This window comes from Mobula birostris, chromosome 6 (genome assembly GCF_030028105.1).
Source record: "Mobula birostris isolate sMobBir1 chromosome 6, sMobBir1.hap1, whole genome shotgun sequence".
NCBI classification, from domain to species: domain Eukaryota; kingdom Metazoa; phylum Chordata; class Chondrichthyes; order Myliobatiformes; family Myliobatidae; genus Mobula; species Mobula birostris.
The window spans coordinates 172,943,453-172,969,224 of NC_092375.1; the positions used below are offsets into that span (position 1 = coordinate 172,943,453).

Consider the following 25,772-nt stretch of genomic DNA (forward strand, 5'->3'; position numbering starts at 1 on the left):
ATTGCACTTTTCTATGACTCTAAAATGGAGCCTTTACAGGACAACAGCAAAAGATAGCTGACAAATTTCAAAATATATATCCAAACCATTAAGCAAAGAAGGGAAATCCAAACTTTCACCTATGGCATACAATTCAAATTCAGTTACCTACTCCAGGAAAAAGCTTCAAATATAAATCAGCACCGTGAGACACTTCAACAAATAAGAGTAATCACGATGTGAAATACATAATGCCAACAGGTTTTCCCCCTTTTCACTTCTACAAATGAAGATTTACTCACGGAGTAAAACATCAGCAGTAATTTTATTTATCGATCAGTAACACAGTACAGCATTCTTACTGCAACTTGGTACAATTAGCAGGTAATGAGTTTACATAATTGCCCACCTTCAAAATGCACAGAGTTGTGCATTATAATGACAGAAGTTGAAAATGTACACAATTTCTTTGACACAAAGAACACCTTCAAGATTTTCAGTTCTGTTATGAGCAAATCTTCTTTCTAGCCCTGCAGTGTTCTGTATCAAGCTCTAGGAGGCTTATGGAATGCTTGCCTCTATTACCTGAGGCATTGAATTCAAGTCCGGAGGTTATGTTGTAACTTTATAAAGCTCTGCTCATCTGGAGTTTTGCACACGGTTCTGGTCGCCCCACTATAGGAAGGATGTTGAGACTTTGGAGGGGGTGCAGAAGAGGTTTACCATGATGCTGCCTGGTTTAGAGGACATGTGCTATCATGAGAGGCTGGACAAACTTAAGTTGGTTTTTTTGGAGCGGTGGAGGCTAAGGGGAGATCTGATAGAGGTTTATAAGTTTGAGAGGCATAGATAGACAGGGAGTATCTTGTTCCCAGACAGCATGCATTGAAGTTAAGAGGGCGTAGGTTTACAAGGGATGTGAGGGGTAAGTTTTTTTTACTCAGAGAGTGGTGGATGCCTGGAATACAGCTGCCTGGTATGGTGGTAGAGGCAAATACCTTAAGAGGCTCTAGACATATTTAGATATGCACATGAATATGAGAAAGATGGAGGGATATGGATATCATGTAGGTAGGAAATGGGGGTTTTTGATTTTCTTTAGCCGGTTTAGTACAACACTGTGGGCCGAAGGGCCTGTTCCTGTGCTGTACCATTCTATCTTCTATGTTCCGAACCAGCAGCCTTGATAATTTATTTACACAAACTGACACATGGTGAGAAGAATGGAAAAATGTAACTGTTTTTGTATACAAATTGTAAAACTCCCACAAATTCTAGGCAGCAACTTCTTACATCTTTGGCCTTGCCTTTATAACAATGCATTTGTGCAGTGGAATATCTGATGCCAATTACAGGAAGATTACTGCTGCTGTAACATCGCTACAGCTTATAAGTAGCAAAAGCTACTGTACACGCAAAAGACATGAACAAACTACTAATTCGATACTGAATGATCATTGTTGTTTCGGAAATAAAAAGTTGGGACATTCTAAGGGAATTGTTGGTTGTGAACAATAAAAGTAAATAAAACATTTTGAATTTGAAAATTTTATAGAAGTGTCACTCATCTTGCTCTGACAACTTGTAACAGAAAATAACAGAAGCATAGTTCAATCCGTTTCATGAACACCAAGTTCTGCTCTCTTCTTTATTAGCTAGCAGTTTCTGCACGTAGAAATACAGATTGCATTTTAAAGTGGAGAGCAGTTAGGAGAACACCAACATCTCGAATGTACTAAGTGTCAGAACCATAGTAATTGTAAGATAATATGAAAACATAGTCATTCACTTCGGACCACAAAAAACAGTATGGCTTTTAAGAATATAATTATAAACCATCCAAAAAGTTGCAGGATACATATGATCTTAAGTGGGAAGCTAAATCATTAAAATATTTAGGAATAACCCTGCCGAAGGATCTTTCCACACTGTCACAGGTAAATTATGGGCCATTAATCTCAGAGGTAAAAGCAGATATGCATAGATGGAATCTTATCCCCTTTTTAAGTTTAAGTTCAAGGATAAATACTATAAAAATGAATATTCTTCCTCGGTTATTGTATCTTTTCCGTACTTTACCGGTGGAGGTGGATGATAATCAATTCAGGGAATGCGACAAATGGATTTCCCGCTTCATTTGGCAAGGAAAGAAACCTAGAATTCGATATAACACCTTACAGTTAGGGAAGGAAGGAGGAGGTATGGTTCTTCCTTGCCTGAGAAATTATTTTTATGCCTCACAGATAACCCCTCTGTTATATTGGTGTAATAGGGAATATAAGGCTAGATGGAAGGAAATAGAATTTGGATTAGTTGACAGTTTTCCTCTTCAGGCCTCAATAGCTGACAAAGGATTGATGGCCCAGTTGGAAAAATTTAATTTAATTGGATAAATCTTACATTAAAAGTATGGCAGAAGGTGGTTAAAAAAAAAAGAATATGAAATACTGAGAATTTTCCATGGACAGGGGTGTTGTTATGCAGATGAAGCAAACAATTTAGGATGGCAAGTAGTATTTGGCAGTTATTACAAGAGCATGTTATGGTGGTGGCGGGTGGCCCCAGCACATCCTTAGGGATGTTGGTAGTTAACATGAACAACACATTTCACTGTTTCTATGTACATATGATAAATAAATCTGAATCCAAAATATCTGAAATAAAAAAAGTTCAGTACAGGTGTTTGACCAAAACCACATATGACTGCATTAAGGCCAGATCTGGAATAGTGTGTAACTTTTGATCTCCTAACTAGAAACAGGACATTTTATGTTAAACCTACATAGCAGCAACTGAGGTGATGGGATTGGTGCACGACAAGAATGACAAGTGATCTCAGTGAATCTTACAAAATTCTCACAAGACTTAACAAAGTGGATGTGGAGCCATTTCCATGGCTTAGGTGCCTGGAATTGGGGTAAAAGTAGTTGAATAAGAGGTAGACCATTTAAGACAGAGATGCCAGAAAGTTCTTCCTTCAAAGGCCTATGGAGGTGGAATCATTAAGTTCATCCAAAACAAAAACTGACAGATTTGTGGATTTGTAGGGAATCAAAGTAATATGGAATAGTACTGGAAAATGATGTCAAGATGGAAAATCATCCTGTGAACAAGTATAAAAGGCTAAATTCCTCTAAATATTACGTTCTAATACCACGAGCGTGAGGAATTATTTCCCAATTTTCCAGAATTGGGTATTATGAAGATGAGAGAGGTTCTCTTAATATCACTCAGTTTTTATTTAAAAATAGATTAAATACTTGTATGAAAACGAAAAAAAATTGATTTTCAGATTTCGTAAACAAATTCAGTAATATTGTGTTTTTGATCAAACTTTCAATTCTTAATGGACGATTAACCTATTCAGGTAAGCTTCCCATCCAGCTTTTTTATACATTCTTGCAGCTTCCACACGATCCTTTGCAGACAGGATTCCTCGACCCACAATGATGACATCAGATCCCCTTTTATTGATCACCTCTTCGGGACTCAGATACTGTTGGCCCAGATCATCGGCTGAGAAGAAATTGAAGCAGAAACTATTTTATTTTGCATAGAAGGATGATAGTGTAACAAGTACCAGTAAAAAAATAACCAACTAAAAGACGGTTTTGTTTTGTCAAGGCTTGAGGAACACACTGCATTGCTGGAGGAGGTCTTGATCCCAGTTTATCTATTGGAAAAGAGGTGGATAAATAGAAAGCAACAGTGTAGGGAAGTAGCAAAGGGAATTGGAAAGGTAAACCTCAGGGGAATGTAGTATTATTACTTCACGAATTTAATAAATACATTTTAACAGACCAAATATTTGAATGATTTGTTTTTAAAAATATTGGTAGAACGATGGACATACATTTTGTTTTGATTTCAAAAGGATATATCACATTAATGCCAAAGACAAACTAGATAATAGTTGTCCAGAATAACTGTTTGAAGCCTTATAATGAAGTGACACTTTAAAAAGCACACACACAAGTTGGCACTTCGTAAAGTACATGAACAAAATCAGGAAAACGCAGAGGTTTGGTTACTCATTCAACGAATCCTGGGAAAATTCTCCAAAAGAAAACGGAACTGCTCAGTGTGAAAACTGAACATGAGATCTACTTACTCCAATATTTTGTAAACAACATCGAGAAGTTATTAAACAGCCCTCCAATTACAAAATAGGAATACAAGATGATCAGGTGAGCCTTTATCTGCTCAGGCCGTAAGCTGTGCTACTCCCTGCATGATTCAATTTACCTCTGAATCTGACCAAGCTATGTCAAATTTAATTATGTTTCTGTGAAATACTTTGTAATTATCATGTCATTTAAAGAGGAGGTTGAAATGCTCTTGAATAGCCAGGACGTCAAAGCCAACAGGGAGAAGGCAGGAGAATGGGATTCAGAGGGGTAATAAATTCGACATGATTGAATAGTGAAGTTGACTCATTGGCCCAAGTGGTCTAATTCTGCTCCTATGTCTTAAGGTAAATGCACAAGGCAATATAATTACAGAAAGAGACTTTCTGCTCAGGAAACCATCTTTTAAAAACACATCTTTAACTCAAGTTGTTCTACCTGAAACACAGACTTAAAAATGCACACCCCATTTTAACTCCCACATCTGTTTTGCAGACTTGAACCCTGTTATGTTTGTTTTGTATTCAATATGATTGAGAAAGGGGAAAATGTTGCACTGGACACATTGCCCAAGACCATGTATATTGGTCACTCAGTACCGTCTTGATGATAATACAGCATTTCACTGCTCACCATCACCTCAATAGAAAGTAAATGACAGGAGTAGCTAAGATAAAGACCCATACTGCACTCAAATCATCATTCTGGTGATTAGAGCAAATACAAATGTAATCGAAGATGGGCGTAAATATGCCTGCTTTTATAGGTTTTACCAGGTCGCAGGAAGGTACAGCAAAAGTGAGGAAAAAATGTGCAAATTTAGGATTGGAGATCAAAATGACACCTGCTTCCATTTTTACATTAAATACTCTTAATATCATTCTGGTAAAGACTATCAAGAGTTAACTTTCACCGCCATGCAGGGCTTAATCCTTGCTTCTGATCCATCTGGTCCATCAAAAGAACAGACCAACCTGGGGTTAATATTTATAATCTTCATGCCTGTTAAAAAGAGTTGTGTATTAAGAACAATGGCTGTTGCTTACAATACCTGGAGTTCCAACCTTACCCCCAGTCTTAACCTTTGGATACTTACCTTCAATTCCCAAGTGATCTACCAATGCTCCTGAGATTTTGATCTTTATATTCAATTACTTAACGTTCCAAGGTGAAAAACTTAAGAGCTCCTTAAGCCTTCACATGGAAACTGTCATTTTAAAATATTGCACATGAAATATGCATGATCTAATATTCCTTGGCCACTGTTTCTAGTACTTGAACAAGCAGTTCTAAGATTAGGGAATAAAGGAAAAATTTTTTAAATCACTGATGCTTGAAAAAGTAGAATTCTTATATAGAAGTTAACAACTAGTCATATAAATTAAGGAACATGGACGTACATGGAAATGAGACTATTACTTGTGCAATGACTGATGAGTTGAAACAAGCAACTCATTACTGGGTCTGACCAATGTTAACTGTACATTATTTTGTTGGGTTGACACTGATCAATCAGCATTTCAAATGCATTAAAACCCTTCCATCATAACAATGGCCAATTCTTTTCTTTCACTGGTAGAATTGGCCATTGTTCTGATTGTTATCATTGTTAAAAAATAACAGTAATCAATTTGAGTTTTAAGACTTCCTGCTTGCAAATGTACAAGGATATTTTAAAATTTTTATCTTTGCAATAATGAATTAAGACTTAAAGAAACCCTTCTCACTGCAACAAATGCAAGGGCAAAATATTTTGCTATAAGCTGCACTTTCTTGCAATCTACATCATCTCACACACTTACATTGAACATAGAATAGTACAGCACAGTACAGGCCCTTCAGCCCACAATGTTGTGCCGACCCTCAAACCCTACCTCCCATATAACCCCCCACCTTAAATTCCTCCATATACCTGTCTAGAAGTCTCTTAAATTTCACTAGTGTATCTGCCTCCACCACTGACTCAGGCAGTGCATTCCATGCACCAACCACTCTCTGAGTGAAAAACCTTCCTCTAATATCCCCCTTGAACTTCCCACCCCTTATCTTAAAGCCACGTTCTCTTGTATTGAGCAGTGGTACCCTGGGGAAGAGGCGCTGGCTATTCACTGTATCTATTCCTCTTAATATCTTGTACACCTCTATCATGTCTCCTCTCATCCTCCTTCTCTCCAAAGAGTAAAGCCCTAGCTCCCTTAATCTCTGATCATAATGCATACTCTCTAAACCAGGCACCATCCTGGTAAATCTCCTCTGTACCCTTTCCAATGCTTCCACATCCTTCCTATAGTAAGGTGACCAGAACTGGACACAGTACTCCAAGTGTGGCCTAACCAGAGTTTTATAGAGCTGCATCATTACCTCACGACTCTCTATCCCTCGACTTATGAAAGCTAACACCCCATCAGCTTTCTTAACTACCCTATCTACCTGTGAGGCAACTTTCAGGGATCTGTGGACATGTACCCCAGGATCCCTCTGCTCCTCCACACTACCAAGTATCCTGCCATTTACTTTGTACTCTGCCTTGGAGTTTGTCCTTCCAAAGCTTCAGTTTCACTTAAAACTGAAAATCCTTTTGGACAGCGTGTTGTCTATGTACTATCATTGCAATGCACTACACGGTCAAAACTAAATGTCAGCAGTAGTAACTTTACCTCCAATCTGCATCTGGACCCCTGGAGTCATGTGTATAAATTCTGATCTGCTGCTGATGTTTGAGCTAGATATAAACCCAATTACAAAGTCAGCATGTTCTTCAGCCAGTTTTACCTAAATAAAACAAATGTTACAATTAGAAACTAATAAGTTTATCTTCTTTCACAACTTGGTATTTGTTTGGAAAGTAGCTAAATTAATACATCTACGATTGTAAAAATAGCAAAAACCAACTATAATAGATCAATTAATGAAAGTTCATCCAAATTTATCACTTCATAAACTGAAACTTTGGAAAAACATTGTAAACACAATGCTAGCCATGGCAACAATTACAGTACATGCCCAATTTACTGTTACTGGGATTAATGGACTCTGAAATTATATAGAAAAAATAAAATTGATGGGCTTTGTTATTTACTTAAGATGTCCTTGAGCAGGGAGTCGTTATTAGCAACCATTTTCCTCAGTACAAATCAATCTGGTAGGTATGTTGCAGAGTTTTATGGTAAAGATACTCCTTTGTTTTTGTAAGCTTAACCTGTTGAATTCCCTTACTATGTTACCATTTTAGAGACTATAAATCAAACAATTTAATTACAGCTGCTTTGGTGTAGTTCCCTGTAGCTAGGGAACCCTCAGAGCTCATTTCTGCAATCAGCAAACAGCCTCGTTTCAGAGGTATGCCAACTTCTTTTAGTCCTTTTATTACTCCAGGGCCAGGAACCACATGAGCATTCACAAAGTCAGACCATTGAGCGATTTTGTATACTCCACCTGAGGGAAAACAAAGAAACAAATCAATAAAAGCATTTTTACACCGCAGAAATGTGAATAATTCCCAATGCTCATGTCCTGCTTGGTCGATGCTGATGTGTCATCACCACAAATCAAACTATTTTGGCATTCTCAGCAGCTACCAATACTTGAAACTTCTTAGTCAGACATGTAGATACAACACATGTTTCAGCATAATGTCATAATGCAAACACATACACCACCTTCCAATCAAAATATTTAATTTAATGCTTCTTTTCTGAAGAGGAACATACCCACATAATGTCTTTCATTTCTTGAATTTACATTCAAATTGGCAATTCAGAAAACTCAGAGGCAAGATGGCACCAGTGGTAACAGTAATATCTTGCAGAAAGTTCACAAAAGTACCAAATTCTCTTCCTCTAACTATACTTCTTCTAAATTGATTGTTGCAGCCTAAAACTCTCCTTTTGGGGATGTATTTTTGAGCGGACTTAACGCTCTGGCATTTTTGTGATTTCCTGGGGGATTCAGTGAGGATGAGAGTGGAGAAGGCAGGTACAGCCATTGCTGGGTGCGGGGGTGGCTGTGTCGATTCTCATTGGCAGAAGATGAACCTGTGATAGGCTCCATTACTCCATGCTGATTAAAATTTTGAGCAAGATTAAAATCAAGGTCGAGAGTGGAAAGCAAACAGGTTCTCAGCTCGGTCTCCCTCTCTCTTTGCTGCTGCCGTTGTACGGAAGGTGCAGAAGTCTTGGGTCCCATGCTGCTGAATTCAGGAGCAGCCATTGGGCTCCTGGACAGGCTTTACTTGCCTCTTCATAAGTGACTCGCCACTTGCCCATCATAAATCAGGCTGAATATTAAAAGGAAAGTTACACTAAACAAAGAAAGTTCAAGTCTGAATAGAGTCCCATGCGGGGTTGGGTGGTGTGGGGAAGGCCATGCCCACATTATTCCAAGTGCCTGAGAAAGCATTAATCCCTGATCCCTACGTGCATTTTGTTCTGTAAAGCAATTCCCAACTCGGAACTTGCAAGACATTGGGGAATGCTTTTCAATGGAAGTAGTTAAATCATTTATTTGTATCTGTTTCTATCAGGCAACATATTCGGATCTACTGGAACCCTAATAGCAAGTTCAAGTTCAATTGTCACTCAACCATACATGAATATAGCAAAACGGAACAGCGCTACTCCCGGGCCAAGGTGCAAAACACAATACCAACAGTCACACACAGCACAAAGCACATACAGCACATCTAAGACAGCAGTAAAAGTCACACCAAAAAAATACCTCAAGTCCATGAATGTTGCAGCAGTCTGCAGCCGAACACAATACAGTTTGTCTTCTACCGAGTGAACACTGGATGGCAGGAATGACTCCAACACCTCCCCCCGAGGCCTCGCCCTATGACCGAGGCAATGCAGCTCTTCTGCCATTCACCAATAAATCAATGAATTTGACTTGCAACATTCCACACCACCAATGTCCAACAGGGTCTTCTGATCACAAGAGACTAAGATGATCACTCTACACCTCCTTTGCACACTGTCGCCTTTCTGTTGCAGGCAGCATCATGGTCTGCACCAAGAGCGGCTCTTTCAGTTTCTCCACCAACGAGCAACTTGTTAATGGGGTAAATGATCTTAATTTCCACCTGATGAAGGATCTTGGCCTGAAATATTGACTGTTTATTCATTTTCGTAGATGCTGCCTAACCTGCTGAATTCCTCAGCATTTTGTGTGTTGCTTTGGATTTCCAGCATCTGCAATTTTCTTAATGTTTGCAAAAATTGTAGATGGATTAATCATTATTTTGGAAAAAAACCCCTAGAATCAGGAATCCAGAATTTAGTTAGTAAAAATTGGGAAAGCCAAAAAATAAGATTTCAGAATCTTATGCAAAGCTAAGTATAGAATAAGTGAGGGTTCTAGAACAACTCTGAACTTGTTAGACAACCTGCATGGATTTCATGAAGTCAATGGTCAGATCAAACTATGAAAATTGTACTTGGGGAAAAAAAAGTCATGTGACACATTTAACCAAGGATGTAACGACCGGACGGAATCATGGAGTTGTATAGTACAGAAACAGGCACTCCAGCCCGCCACATCCATGTCAACCTTTTTGCCCACCTAAACAATAATTGTACCAATTATTGCACATTGCTCCATTATTATTGTGCATATTATTCAGTACTTCACCATTAGTTAAGTCTGCACACTACTAAGTGTGTTTTAAAATGTTTGAATTGAACTGACTTTATTTCTTACATCCTTCACATACATGAGTAAAAATCTTTATGTTACATCTGTCTAAATGTGCAATGTGCAATCATAGTAATTTATAATAACTTATAATAAATAGAGCAGTCAATGTAACATAGAAGTACACTCAAATCAGCGTGAGTTAATCAGTCTGATGGCCTGGTGGACGAAGCTGTCCTGGAGCCTATTGGTCCTGGCTTTTATGCTGCGGTACTGTTCCCTGAATGGTAGCAGCTGGAATAGATTGCGGTTGGGGTGACTTGGGTCCCCAATGATCCTTTGGGCCCTTTTTACACACCTGTCTTTGTGAACGTCCTGAATCATGGGAAGTTCACAAGTACAGATGCGCTGGGCTGTCCGCACCACTCTCTGCAGAGTCCTGCGATTAAGGGAGGTATAGTTCCCATACCAGGCAATGATGCAGCCAGTCAGGATGCTCTGAATTCTGCACCCCTGTAGAAAGTTCTCAGGATTTGGGGGCCCATACCAAACTTCCTCAACTGCCTGAGGTGAAAGAGGCGCTGTTCTGCCTTTTTCACCACACTGCTGGTGTGTACAGATCACATGAGGTCCTCAGTGATGTGGATGCTGATGAACTTTAAGCTGTTTACCCTCTCAACCCCAGATCCATTGGTGTCAATAGGGGTTAGCCCATTTCCATTCCTCCTGTAATCCACAACCAGCTCCTTTATTTTTGCGACATTGAGGGAGAGGTTGTTTTCTGGACACCACTGTGTCAGAGTGATGACTTCTTCCCTGTAGGCCACCTCGTTGCTGTTTGAGATTAGGCCAAACAATGTAATGTTGTCGGCAAATTTAATTAGCAGATTAGAGCTGTGGGTGGCGAGACAGTCATGGGTATACAGGGAATAAAGGAGGGGACTCAGTACGCAGCCCTGAGGGGCTCCTGTATTGAGAGTCAGAGGGGTGGAGGTGAGGGAGCCCACTCTTACCACCTGCCGGCGATCTGACAGGAAGTCCAGGATCCAGCTGCACAAGGCAGGGTCAAGGCCGAGGTCGCTGAGCTTCTTGTTGAGCCTGGATGGAATTATGGTGTTGAATGCTGAACTGTAGTCCAAGAAATCAATAAAGGTACTTATTATTATTATCTAATCTTGTTGTCTATATTACGCTTGTATTCTTGCAATGTCTTACCCACTGATTGTCAATTGTATTGGAATCCACATCTCCTTTGGCAGTGAGGTGGGGGTGCGTGTGTACACGTGTCCTACCCTCCAGATTCCTTACAGAACCCCTACCTTTCACCTTAAGCCTATACCCCCTTGCTTTTGATTACCCCATGAAAAAGATAACTATATATTGTTATAACTTTAAACACCTCTATCACTAACCCATCAGCCTCTTTCAATCCAGAGAAAACAAGACCAGCTTATCCAATCTCTCTTCTTAAATCGTGTCTTCCAATCAGGCCCACAAGCTCGAGATCCTCTTGTGCATTCTCATCCAGTGCATCTACATCCTTTTTAAAGAGTAGTGACCCTAGGTGCAATCTAGGCAATATTTCATAAAATTGCCCAAACCTATGAAGGCCAGCATGCTACACGCCTTCTTCACCATCTATTCTAACCATGTTGCTACTTTCAGGGAACTTCAAACCCAGGAAGCCTCTGTTCATCAATACTCCTTTGTACCCCAACATTTTACTGTACATGTCCTAGTCTCAACTGACTTCCCAAAATGTATTACCTCACACTTGCCAGGATTAAAATCCATCTAACAACACACATCAAAGTTGCTGGTGAGGTGTTGCTTGAATTTCCAGCATCTGCAGAATTCCTGTTGTTTGCATTTTTAAAATCCATCTGCCAACATTCTGCTTAACTTTCCAACTAAGTGTACGCTCCCATAACCTAGACAATGTCCCTCCAAAGTACATCAAATACCAATTAGTTACTAATACCTCCTACATTCACACGTGTTGTTAACCTAGATATCACAAACAAAGGTCACAGCACTGACTCTGGCAGTACATCACTGATCAAAAACGCAACTTCTACCAATGCCCTCTGCATCCAATCACCAAGCAATTAGACGGCTCATCTTGGAGCCCGCGTGCTTTAATCTTCTTGTCCAGCCAACCTGTGGGACCTTGTCAAATGCACAAGTCCATGTAGACAACACCTTCAATCTTCTTTGTTACTTCTTAGTCAGACCTTAAGGGAAGCCTGCTTCCAGTAAATCAATGTGATTCCTCACTACGGCTCTCTGCACCGTTTGTGTCGTGAGCGGCCTGTGGAATATGAAATATCTAAGGCAAAGTATGATGACCTTGTAAAATTCATCACAATTGCCTGACAGCTCCATGATGGTACAATGGCCACAGTAACGGATAACAAGAGTCTGCAGACTCATTCCCAGCCACTGAAGGTGTGAAACATGGCTGTGTGCTTACCCCCACTGTTTAGTACAGTGTTCTCTTTTCAATGCTATCTGATATCTTCCTTGGTAACAATGGAATCAACCTTAGATAAAGGACTAATGGTGCTCTCCTGTAACTCAAAACAATGTCCAAGAAGCCACCTTAAGGGAGATCCTTTTTTTTTGTTGATTCAGCATGTTCAGAAGGTGATTTGCAGAAAAACTTGGACAAATTTGTTAGTGCCTCTTGCAACTTCAGCCTCACAATTCACAGCAGCCTGCACCAAATACTCACCACACAGACATTCTTGTGGAAGTATAGAGGCTTTCAATAATAGATGAGTTCACATACCTTGACAACTCTGTCAAGGTCAGTCAACATTGATAATTAAGCCAACACAGGATAGAAAAAGCAAGCTCTGCTTTTTGAAGACTGTGTAAAATGTGGGAACAGAGTGAAACCTACCTAAAGGCCAAGCTGAAGTTGTACTGTGTTCCTGTCATACTTTACTCTATGCTTACAAGACAGTGAACAGCAGATATGTCAGACAGCTTACCCCTTTCCAGATGGCCGGTCTGTACAGAATACTTCTAATCAAATGGCAAGTCAAGATCGCAGACATACAGACTATCCCACACAAAACTTCTCAGCATTTACACATTGCTGAAAGAATTATAGAGTATGTGGATAGGATATGTAGAATGTCTGATGACATTATGGAAAGCTAACTGAGGGCAAACAATCAAGTGGTGAACAGAAAAAAAGATTCAGAGCCTTTCTTAGAAAAACCCTTAAGAATATCAACATTAAAACAAACCACTGGGAGCAAGCATTACATTGTCCTGTTTTGTGTACCAATGTAAAAAGCAGTGCTCACTCTCGTGAGAAGGCTAGAATGGAGAAGCAAAGAAGAAATCTAGATGATCAAGTTCATGGATACAACAGCATCCCTACATCTTGCACCTGTGTGAAAACCCAGAACAATTAAATCTGCCATCTCTGTAAGCCTTGCAGTACAATAGACTAGATATCACAGCCTTGAAAACAATACATTTACTTCCTCAAAAAACCTGACCAAATGAGTAAGGCAAGATTTCCCCTGCATAGAGCTACGTTAACAATTCCTGATCAGCTTCAACTTTTCCAAATGTACATAATTCCTGTCTCTTAGGATTTTCTCCAATAATTTGTCTACCAAAGTAAGGTTCACCAACTTTTAGTTCTCTAGCTTATTCCTGCTGCCCTTCTTGAATAAAGGAATGGTACTAGCAATCCTCCAATATTCTGGCACCTCACTTGTGGCTAGCAAAGATGCAGAAATCATTGTCATCGATCTCATTTAGACCTAGGAACTTATCAACTCTCAAGCCCTCTAATACCTTATTAACACTGACCTGCTCCAGGTTACCCGAAAACACATACCAGAATTCAGAACCTTTCATGCCCTTCTCCTTGCTGAATACAAATGAAAAGTATTCATTCAAGATATCACCCACACTGCATTGCTCTAAATATACATTACCACTTTGGCCCCCAGTCTTTCCCTGGCAACTTTCTTGCTCCAATATATTTACAGAGTGGGATTCTCCTTAACATTCCATGCCAGGGATATTTCATGATCAACCCCTGAGCCACCCGATTTCATAATATACACTTTATATTCCTTAAGAATCCATGAATCCCAGTTACCTATGCCTGCTACGTTTTCTTCTTCACCTCTCCCCCACCAACTAAATTTTCAATATCCTTTATCATCCAAGGTTCCCTAATTTTATCATCCCTGCCTTTCACCTTTTCTAGAACATGGGGAACATGCTCACCCTGAACTCTTATTTTTGGCAGAATTCAAAAGGTTAGCTTTGCCAAGTGAAGCAAAGTATCCGCAATGCATTGTACTTTACAGTTGTAACTTAGCGAGTTGCTTTAGGGATTCATTTCATAGTACCCAATACAAACTTTTAATCTTACCTTCATACTGGTGCTTAACAGTGTTTCCAATATCTGCAAATTTTCGGTCTTCAAATATCAAAAATTCATGCATGTTGGCAATGGCTCTGAGCTCTTTGAAGGCTTCTTCGTTAAAATCATTCAATATATCAACATGTGTTTTCAAGATGCAAATCTCATTACCAACTGAATCAGCCAGCTGCAGTAATTCTTTGGAGTTTGTAACATCAGCAGCCAGACACAAATTTGTTTGTTTCTTTTCCATGATGTTAAAAAGTTGGGCTGTGATTGGATGAATCTCAGGAAGCTGAGCGCGAGCACCATAACTGATTGCTTTAAAGTGTGTTTTTACATTTGACTGGTTGTTGAGTTGTTTTGTTGAACCATTTATCATTTCTTTCACTGGTACATAAGAATTTGTCTTGATGAATGTTTTGACATTTTCTACCATGTCAAAATCAAGTTTGCCTTGTTTGTATAGAATCTCTAATAACCTGGATAAGGAACAGACAGAGTGTAAACGTATCCCTTCCTTTTCTAATCTGGTGGCTCCTCCTTGCTCTCGGTCCAACAACACCACCGCATCAGTGACTTTTAATCCTTCCTGACGAAGAACTTGTGCAGTCTCCAAGACACTAGAACCACTTGTGACAACATCCTCAACAATAAGACAGGTTTCTTCCGGGATAAAAGTGCCTTCTACTATGCGCTTTGTACCTGTAATTACAAAAATTATAAAATATCTTATTAAAATTGAATTCTGATGAGGTAAAAAGATCTATAATGGCCTGATTCTTCCAAAGAACTTAAAATACTAAAAATAATTCCATATTCTGATGCAGCATTAGGTAGTATTGTTATAACTCCTTGACCCCCATAGTCAAAGTGTAGGATAAGGGATAATCTAGAGCCTGGGAGGGCTTTGAGGAGCCCTGTCTGATATTGAATTTTTAAAACAATTAATATTGAATCAAATAACCTGGATAAGGAACATTAATCAGTTTAATCTAAAAGCATCCATAATAAAAAAAAACCTAACTAGGCAACATAGCTAAAAAGTAATACCTTCCACTTTACACAGACGTAGTGATATCAATGGAATTTCAAGTCATACATTAGGTTGGACAGAGATTAATCAAGCATCAGATTTCAGAGGCATTACCCTGCATAATGTGAGGGGAACACACAAAAAAATGCTGGAGGAACTCAGCAGCCCAGGCAGTACCTTTGAAAAAGATAAACAGTCGAGGTTACAGGCACAGATCCTTCCGAGTTCCTCCAGCATTCGCAGATTTTCTTGTGTTTGTGATGTGGGGGGAGTCCACCAAACATTGGCTCTGCTGCTACTGAATGGTTCATGTATCCCAATATATGAAGTGTTAGAAATTCCAAATTTGACCACATAGACATTAAGTATCAGGATTTAATGGAGTTTTCCTCAGAAGAGCTGCTGTAGCAACCAGATTCTACACCAAAAGGAACATTTTTACAAGAAATATTAATATGAAATGGAAAGGTGCAAAATAACACTGCTTTGAAGCAAGTGGTAAAAGATTTTCACATTAAGTTACCTGTTACTCATTTCAATTCTCTTCCTACTCTGACCTCCACCCACCTTTGACCTCTTGCATGCTTCCAAGGAAGCCCAACATCGTTCAAGAAACAGCATCTTCTGACTCAACACCCTTATATTCAACTTTCTCTATCTTAACGAACCAGGGATTCTTTTTATTTCAGAAATTAAGCAGCTACAGTATTTTGTATCTCAGTTTTGGCACTGTATTTCCATTCATCTATTTACTTACATCTCCTGTTATTTTAACTGGTCTTTGCCACCGTCAATCATGCAGACAACATTCACTGCCCTACCATAAACCACGTTCATCACCACCTCAAAAAACTCTCATAAAATATGACCCACCCCTGCAGAATACCAGGCTGATTATCTTAATCAGGCCAAACTTTTCCAAATGTGCATAAAACCTACCCCCAGGAATCCCTTTTGATAGCTTCTTTACCATTGATGCGAGGCCCACCAGTTCATAACTTCCAGTTTCATTCCTATTTTGTTTCTTGAAACAAGAAATAACAGTGCCCACTCTCCAGTCTGCCCAGACCTTGCCAAAGCCCCAGCAATTTCCTTCCTTGCATACTTGTTGACCTGAGATATATTTTTATATCAGCACCAGGTGGTGCTGATGAAGCCCAGAAACTACCTTACGGCAGTAAGCAAAGAATACAACTAAATACTTTATTAATAACATTTTTTTTCTGGTAAAATCTATGGTAAACCATCACCGCAGACAATAGAGAGGAGACTGAAGGTGAGGCAAAGTTGAGGTAGATGCAAGGCAAATGGAGGTCCATCCACCTAATCCAAGGTTTGATCGATCAAAGCGCCAGGCTGAATGAGAAAGGTCGGTAAGGACCAAAGTGTAGCAGTGGGATAGAGGCCCAGAATGTGTTGAAGCAACAGGGCGTGGGTCCTAGAGCGAGGAACAACCAAATGTTTAGATGATTTTAACGCTGGGCCTGAAGGATTGAAAAGGAAGGGTGTCGGGAACAGAGGTAATGGTTGGACTGGTTCTGCTCGCTGCGCCGAACTGAGGCTGAAGCTGAGGCCTGCTCTGGTTTTGTGTCTATGGGCTTCGTGTTGTTTAATGGCTCTGCGCTGAACTAAGGCTACAGCTGTGGTCTGCTCCAGGCTTTGTATCTGTGGATTCATTTTCATTCTGAATGTTATTTGCATACTTTCATTGTTTGCACAATTTGCTTTTTTCTCTCTACACATTGGCTGTGTGAGTCCTCTTTTTTAAAAATGAGTTCTTTTGGGTTCCTTTGTTCTGCAGTTGCCTGTAAGGAGACGAATCTCAAAGATGTATAATGTATACATACCTTGATGATAAATGTACTTTGAATAGCCATCTCAGTGCTCCTTAAGAGACACAGTTCTTCTCGATTTAAGATTCCTACATTAACATCTCTTTTATGTCCTATTCCTCAGTGAATACTAAAAGTAAGCTGCTTCTTTGGTACCCTGTCCACATCCTGACCCCAAGCATAAATTTCGTCCTTTACCCTTTAGCGCTCCTGCCCTCTCCCTAGTCATTCTCTTGTTTTTCATGCAAATCTAAAATGCCTTTGGATGTTCTTTAGTCCGACTTGCCAAGGATATTTAGAGTCAGTGTTACCACAGCACAGAAACAGGCCCCTTGGTTTGTCTAGTCCATGGCGAACCATTAATCTGTATAGTCCCATTGATCTGCACTAGGACCATAGTTCTCCATACCCCTCCCATCTATGTACCTATCCAAATTTCTTTTAAATGTCAAAATTCACCCTGCATCCACTTGAGCTGGCAGTTTGCTCACACTCTCACCACACTGAGTGAAGAAGCTCCCCCTCATGTTCCCCTTAAACATTTCTACTTTAACCCATTATCTCAACTTTTAGTTCACCAACATAATTGGAAAAAGCCTGCTTGCATTTATCCTAGCTACACCCCTCACAATTCTGTATAGCTCTATGAAATCTCATCTCAATCTTCTACGTTCTATTTCCTAAAGTCCTAATCTATTTAACATTTCCCTATAACTCAGTTCCTCAAGTCCCAGCAACATCCTTGTAAATTTTTATGGCACTCTTTCAATGTTATTTACATCTTTCCTGTAAGTAGGTGACCAAAACTGGACACAATGCTACAAATTAGGCCTCACCAATGAAGTGAGAGCAACTTTCAGGAGGGTAAACCCATGGAAAATATTCAAACTAGATGGAGTACTTGGCTGAGCATAAATATCTGTGCTGTTCAATTGGCTGGAGTGTTCACCAATATCTTTAGACTCTTGCTTTTGCAGCCTGAGGTACCCGCCTGCTTCATGCAGGCCCCAATCATATGAGTACCTAAGAAGAGGTGGTAACCTGCCTCAAAGACTAACATCATTGCACTTATGTTGCAAGAAAAGGTTAGTGAACCCTTTGCAATTACTTTTTATCTCTTTATTAAACACATTGTTCAATCAGTCACAGTCTAGACTGGAAAAAAAGTACGTGAATCCTTGTATTTAAAAACTGGTAGAACCTCCTTTAGCAGTCAAATGTTTCCTGTTTGCTGCTGATCAGACTCGAACAACAACGAAGACGAATTTTAGACCATTCTTCCATACAAAACTGTTTCAGTTCATCAATATTTCTGTGACACCTTGCATAAACAAACCTCTTCAGGTCATGCCAAAGCATCTCAATTTGGTTGACTTGGCCATTCCAAGACACAATTTTTCTTCTTTTTAAACCACTCTGTTGTTGACTTACTTGTGTTTCACATTATGTCTTATTGCATCATACAACTTCTATTAAACTTCAGGTGAGAGACCACTACAGTGATTCTCCTGTAAAATGTCTTGATACAATTTTGAATTCATTGTTCAACAATTGCAAGCTGTCCAGGCCCTAAGGCAACAAAGCAGTTCCAAACCATGATGCTCCTTCCACCATGCTTCACAGTTGGGATGAGGTTTTGGTATCGGTGAGCAGTTCCCTTTTTCCTCCATAGTGGTGTGAATGTCTGCCAAAAAGTTCAACTTTTGTCTCATCTGTTCACAAAACATTGTCCCAGGAGTATTATGGAACATCCAGGTGCTCTTTTGCCAACTTGATACATGCAGCAATGGAGAGCAGCAGTTTCCTCCGTGGTGTCCTTCCGTAAGCACCACTCTTGTTCAGTGTTTTTCTGATAGTGGACATATGAACTAGCAAATTCTAGAGGTCTAGAATTCTGCAGGTCTTTTACTGTTGGGTTCGTTTTCACCTCCTTCAGCACTACACATTGTGCTCTTGGTGTGATATTTGCAGGACGTCCACTCTTAGGGACAGTAGCAACAGTACTAAATTTCCAGACAACTTCTCTTACTGTGGACTGATGGACATCCGGGTCTTTAGAAATGCTTTTGTAGCCTTTTCCAGCTTCATGCATTTCTTCTACAATTCTTCTTCTAAGGTCCCCTGAAAGTTGTGTTGATCAATGCATGGTGCACATAAACAGATCTTACTTGAAAAGAGCAAACTATGTTAGTAACCTGACTTTGTGTGTGTGTGTGTGTGTGTGTATGTGTATGTGTGTGTATATGTGTGTGTGTATATATATATATATATATATAGCACCTCTACAACCCACCTCTCTAATCTCATCTCATTGACTGGAACACTTGACTCCAAATAGCTTTTGTAGAAGGCATTACCCCAGTGGTTCACATACTTTTTTTTGAACCTAGACGGTGATTATTTACAGTGCCTATAAAAAGTATTTACCCCGCTTTGAAATTTTCATGTTTTGTTTTACAACATTGAATCACAATGGATTTAATTTGGCTTTTTTTTGACACTTGACTTTCATGTCAAAGTAAAAACATCTCTACAAATTGATCTAAATTAATTACAAATTTAATGTTGTAAAACAATAAAACACAAATACATGAAAACTTCTGGTGGGAGGTAAATATATTTTATAGGCAGCGTTAATGGTGTACAGAGTATTGATGAGAACTAGTACAATTGTTTGTATTATTAGTTTAGGCAGTTTGTACTTGTCTGTTGTGACTTAAATGAAGATCAGACAACATTTAACAAGTAATCAATGCTGAATACCAAGTAACTGCCAAAGGTTCGCAAACTTTTTCTTGCAACTGTACATCCATTCTGATGAAATGACTTAAGAGGTTAGTGATTGAAACACATCAACTCTTGCCTGAGAAGCGACTTGGATCTACTCCAATTTTCTTACTGGCACAACATGTCCACAGTAGATCCATTTCATTGACTCTTCACTCAGGCCTGGAACATCTGGACAGCAAAGACGCATACAGCAGGATGCTCTTTATCAACTCAGCTCAGCGATCCATGCCCTCAAAGCTAATCAACAAGCTTCAAAACCCTGACCTCAATACTTCCTTGTGCAATTGGATCCTTGACTTCCTCACTTGCAGACCCCAGTCAGTTAGATTAGCAACATCTCCACAATCTCCATCAGCATAGGTGCACAACAGCATGTGCCAAGCCCCTGCTCTATTCTCTTTACGTTCGTGACTCTGTGGCGAAGCACAGCTCCAAAGCCATATTTAAGTTCGCCTATAACACCAGTCACTGGCAGAATCAGCATACCAGAGGGAGATTGAAAATCTGGGTGAGTGGTGTCAAAACAACCTCTCACTCAATATCAGCAAGAACAAGGAGCTTAGTATTAACTTCAGGTGGAAGAAACCGGAGGATCAAACGTGGAGAGGGTCAGCAACTTTAAATTCCTTGGTGTTTCAGTGGATCTGTCCTGGGCCCAGCAAGTAAGAGCAATTATGAAAAAAACATAGCAGCGCCTCTACTTCCTTAGAAGTATGCGAAGATTCAGCATGGCATCGAATAATTGACAAAACATCTACAGATACATGATGGAGAATACACTGACCAGTTGCATCGCAGCTTGGTATCAAAACACCAATGCCCTTGAACGGAAACTCCTACAAAAAGTAGTGGATATGGCCCTGTCCATCACGGATAAAGCCCCTCTTCCATTCAGCACATCTACATGAAGTGCTGTCTCAGGAAAGTAGTATCCAGCATCAGGGACTCCCACCACTCAGTCATACCCTCTTCTCTCTGCTGCCATCAGGAAGGTGGTGCAGGAGTCTCTGGACTCTCACCACCGGGTTCAGGAAACTATTGCCCCTCAACCATCAGGCTCTTGATCCAGAGGGTATCACTTCACCTGCCCCATCACTGAACTGTTCCCACAACCTATGGACTCCGTTTCAAGTTCATGCTTGTGATATTTATTGCCCACTTATTTATTTTGTTCTCTTTTGCTTTTATAGTCTATTGTCTTTTGCACATTGGTTGTCTGTCAGTCCTGTTGGGTGTGATTTTTCATTGATTCAACAGTGTTTATTGAATTTACTGTGTACGCCTGCAAGAAAACAAACCTCAGGGTTGTACGTGGTGACATATATGTATTTTGGCAATAAATTTACTTTGAACTCTTTAAAAACAATTGCTGTTTCAAGATGGCGATGCAGTGAAAGGTCTGCTTGCTGAGCTCAGCACTGATAAGTTTGCATATAAACCTACCCATTCCAACTTTTTCTTTAAATGCCCAAGTGTTGGATTTAATAACATGAACATTGATCAGTATTTTTTTTTGAGCTGCTTCAACACTATGCCACTGAAAAGTACTAAAAAGGCTGCCAGGATGGACTGCACAGAGCGCTCGCCCGTGGTTGAGGAGCTGGCTGCTGCTAGCTATGCTAACACGTTGGACCCTGCTTTTCATCAAGTAATTCAGGAAGTTACGGAGGACATATACAAAATGATGGACAAGAAGCTGGGTCCACTCTCTCTAACACTCCAGAACCACACATTGGAGCTTAAAAATCTTGATACAAGAACGACCGAGGCCGAGGGCCGAGTCTCCATGGTAGAGACTGTAGCTGATCAAGCCCAAAGTCGCATTCGGGCGCTAGGAAAGCAAGTTCAAAGCCTGTCTGACCATACCGATGATCTTGAGAATAGAGGTAGGAGGAAGAACATACGAATTATCGGTCTACCTGAAGGCAGCCAGCCAGCGAAATTCTTTGAGGGCTGGCTGCTTAATTTCCTTGATTTGGAAACCAAGGCTGGACGCATTAAAGTGGAAAGAGCTCATCATACGCTGGCTCCAAAACCGGGCCTAGACCAACGCCCTCGACCTGTCCTCGTGCGGTTCCATGATTTCGGTGGTAAGCAAAGAGTGATGGAGACTTCGATATGCCACGGGACTGACACCCAGACTTTAATATATGAGGGATCCAGGCTTATGTTTTTTCAAGATTTTTCAGCAGCAGTTATTCCAAAGCACAAGAAATTCGACCAGGTAAAGATGCGGCTGAGGGAATCCGAAATCCAGTATAGTCATACTTTATTGATCCCGGGGGAAATTGGTTTTTTGCTGTACCCAGCGGCGCTGAAAATCACCTACAACGGGACCACCAAGATACTTGATTCTCCTGACAAAGCTAAAACTTTTGTAGACATGTTGGGCTAAAGAATGTATATACTGTGTAGCCCTGGTTATGGGCGATAACATGCTCAATGGTCGCTTTATTTTACCTTTTCATTACTTGACAGCAAGATATCTTATAGGATGCGTAACGTATTTGTTTTGATTAATACAGTTTCATTATTTGTTTAAATTAGCGGTGCTGCTCCAGCCTGAAGGAGTTTAAAGATCACGGTAACAAATCAGTGGATTGATAAATTATGTCCTGTTTTCATTTTTGACTATGTTAAATGCCATATTGGCAGTGGGGCAGAATATGGGGTGCTAGAAGGTTCAGATATCCTCTTTAAGTGTGGGGTAAGTCCTCTTGTTCAGCGCTGTTGGCGCTTTTTTTTTTGTGTGCTTCTTTTAAAATCCACTTATTGCTGCTCAGCTGATCTTAAGTCGGGTTTCTTCCTGGGAGTCAAATGATTGTTATAAAGGGTTATGACCAGTAACATATTAAAATTGTGCACATGGGGAGTCACGTGGGCGCTGGGCAAGATGGCTGCACGTTAGCGGAGCTCCGACAACCCACCATGAAATTCAATTAATTACAGCATACTTCTCCTACCTTGTCCGGATACAGCTGTCCTGCAGTTAAAAAGAATTTATTTTTTTTCCCCACTAAAAGTGCTAATAACAACTTTGTGAGATAACTCTGTACGATGCCAAGACCTTCTAAGAACGCTACAATGAGCCGTGTGGCTACAAGACAGAGCCCACAATCCGAAGTTCAAGACACACTAACGACACAGACAGACCAAGGCTCCAACATGGAGAATTTACTGGCTAAGGTTAGTCCACTCTACTCGTGGTGGCTGCTGCTGTATCGAGGATTAAGGAAACAACAACGGAGTTGAAGAACTCCATCAATGCCATTCAAGAGAGGCTGATGGAAGCCGAGGGCCGCCTTTCCAGTGTGGAGGACACCACTGTGCAACTGGTGGGTCCCAGCAAACAGAATAATAAACACTTGGACCTGCTGTGGAACCATGTCGAGGAGCTTGAGAACAGATGCCAACGCAACAACGTCAGGCTGATCGGTCTAAAGGAGGGTGCAGAAACAGGCAGTCTGATTAAGTGTGTGCAAAGAATCATGTTCGAAGGATTTGGCATCGAACTGAACGCAGAGTTTGAGACTGAGAGGGCGCATTGGGCCCCGGCTCCTAGGCCGGGCGAGGATCGCATCTCCCCCGCCGCCCCAGGCTGGTCCTAATATGATTCTTGCACTCTTTGGCCAGAGAGAAAGTGCTGCAAGTGGCCAAAGCAAAGAGAGGAGTTGAGTGGGAGGGATGCAAAGTTTCATTCTTTCCAGATATGTCCAGAGAATTGGCTGAAAAACGGAGGGCATTTACTATGGCTTGGAAAATGCTGCAAAAAGTCAATGTGAGGTATACAATCGCTTATCCAGCGGTTCTACGCTTCACATGGAAAGACAATAGACAATCGGTACAGAAGTAGGCCATTCAGCCCTTCAAGCCAGCACCACCATTCACTGTGATCATGGCTGATCATCCACAATCAGTACCCTTTTCCTGCCTTCTCCCCATAAAGGAAAGAACAAGTTCTTTACTACTGCTGCAGAAGCAGAGAAATTCATTTAGGAAAACTGCGGCGCTGGCATTGACTGAGACAGGATATGATCATAGTATTAGGTGGAGATAACTTTTTAGGTATAACAAGGTGGATGGGGAGCTGGTTAAAGTGGTCTGATTAGGGTGAGGCTTACTAGCTGGCACAGTACTTCGCAGACCATATCATGTGTCCTTTTCTTTTCTGTTTCTTTGTGGAGTTTATCTTGCCTGTTTATTTTTGTTAGTTAATCTGGCAGGAATATATTATTTCTGTTTTTGGGTTATGTTGGTTGTTTACTTGTTGTTTGAGAGCGCAGCATTTGCAGTGTTTGTTGGTAATAATTGAGCATGGGGATAGAATACAGGTTTTGTTTTTGGAGTTTTTTCTTTGGAGTTATTGCATTCTAGACCCAGCCATCCGGGAAAATGTATACTTTTGCACATGTGTGCATGAAGTTTAGGACATGAAAATAGTTAATTTTATATCATGGAACATTAATGGGTGTGGAAACCCAATCAAGAGGAAAAAGATTTTATCATACCTTATAGGTAAACAAATTGATGTTGCATTTGTCCAGGAAACACATTTTAAAGATGCTGAAGCACTGAAATTTAGAAGAGATTGGTTGGGCTAGGTATTCTATTCATCATTTAATAGCAAACAAAATGGGGCAATGATTTTAGTTAACAAAAAAAACTTAATTTTGTATTGTTTAGGGAATTTAAAGACAAGGAAGGGAGGATAATTTGTATAGATGCACTTATTAATGGGGTGAAAGTAGTACTTTGTAACATATATGCACCTAATAAGGAAGACCCAGACTTTCTTAACAAGGTGATCGAAATTTTAGGTACCAAGGAAGGACAAATAATTTTAGCAGGAGACTTTAACCAAGTAATAGACCCTGTTATTGATAAAAGCAAATTTCAGACATCACCAGTACCTAGGGACAGGGCTGCCTTACATCAACTTACTGAGGATATTGGTCTGGTGGATATATGGCGATTGGTGAATCCATCTGGAAAAAAAATATACATTTTTCTCTCATCGACATAAATCTTACTCTAGAATCGATTTTTTTCTAATATCCAACCCCACTGCAGAACAGGTGATAGACTGTAAAATTGGCCCAATAGTATTATCACACCATGCACCGGTTGAAATTCAAATTGATTAAATACTGAAAGGGGAAGGAGGGGTAGGTGGCGAATGAATACTATGCTGTTAAAAGATGAGGATTTCAGTGATAAGCTGGCTGAGGATCTGACTTCATTTTTTGAATTGAACGTAGGGACCACAGTAAAGCTGTCCTCGGTATGGGAAGCATCCAAGGCGTATATGAGAGAAAAATTAATAGCACAAACATCTAAAAGGAAGAAAGAAAGTATGGAGCAAATTAAAAAATCTGGAAGCAAAAATAACAACATTGGAAAAGGTTTTATCAAGACAATATACTGATGGCTTATACAAAGATCTGTGCAATTTGAAACTCCAGCTAAAGAACATATATAACAAAGAAGCAGAATATGCATTATTTAGATTAGAAACAAGTTTCTACAAAGGTGGTAAGAAAGCTGGTAAGCTGCTGGCACGATATTTAAAGCAGCAGAATACGAATAGTGTTATACTTATAATTAAGGGAGGGGATACATTAGTGTCATCATCTAAAGAAATAAACAAAGTCTTTCAACAGTTCTATGAACATCTATATGCATCGCCGTTTAACCATGACCAGGAGGAGCTGAATCAGTTTTTTGCTAACATAAAATTGTCTACATTATCCCCACAACAAGCCAAGTCCTTGGATGCCCCAATTACTGAGGATGAGGTCAGATGGGCTATTGCGGCTATTAAAATGGGGAAATCTCCAGGTATGGATGGCTTCCCAGTTGAATATTATCGTTTTCAATACTTTTATTATTAATTTCTACATAAAGAATACAGAGTACAAGAAGTATATAAGTCAAAAAAAAAAGATAAAGTAATACCAATGCATTTTTGAATCACACTT

The 25,772-nt window shown here is 40.0% G+C and overlaps 1 protein-coding gene across 1 annotated transcript in view; it reads right to left on the bottom strand.

The window, feature by feature from the left end:
- Positions 1-285: 285 nt before the first annotated feature.
- umps (uridine monophosphate synthetase) overlaps positions 286-25,772 on the bottom strand; it is a 37,372-nt gene continuing 11,885 nt past the window's right edge. Inside the window, exons 3-6 of the mRNA XM_072261936.1 lie at positions 14,146-14,841; positions 7,366-7,541; positions 6,764-6,878; positions 286-3,495 (exon numbers count right to left, since the gene is read on the bottom strand). Coding sequence (XP_072118037.1) covers positions 3,323-3,495; positions 6,764-6,878; positions 7,366-7,541; positions 14,146-14,841 — 1,160 coding nt within the window. The 3' untranslated portion in view covers positions 286-3,322. The remainder of the gene's footprint in view (positions 3,496-6,763; positions 6,879-7,365; positions 7,542-14,145; positions 14,842-25,772) is intronic.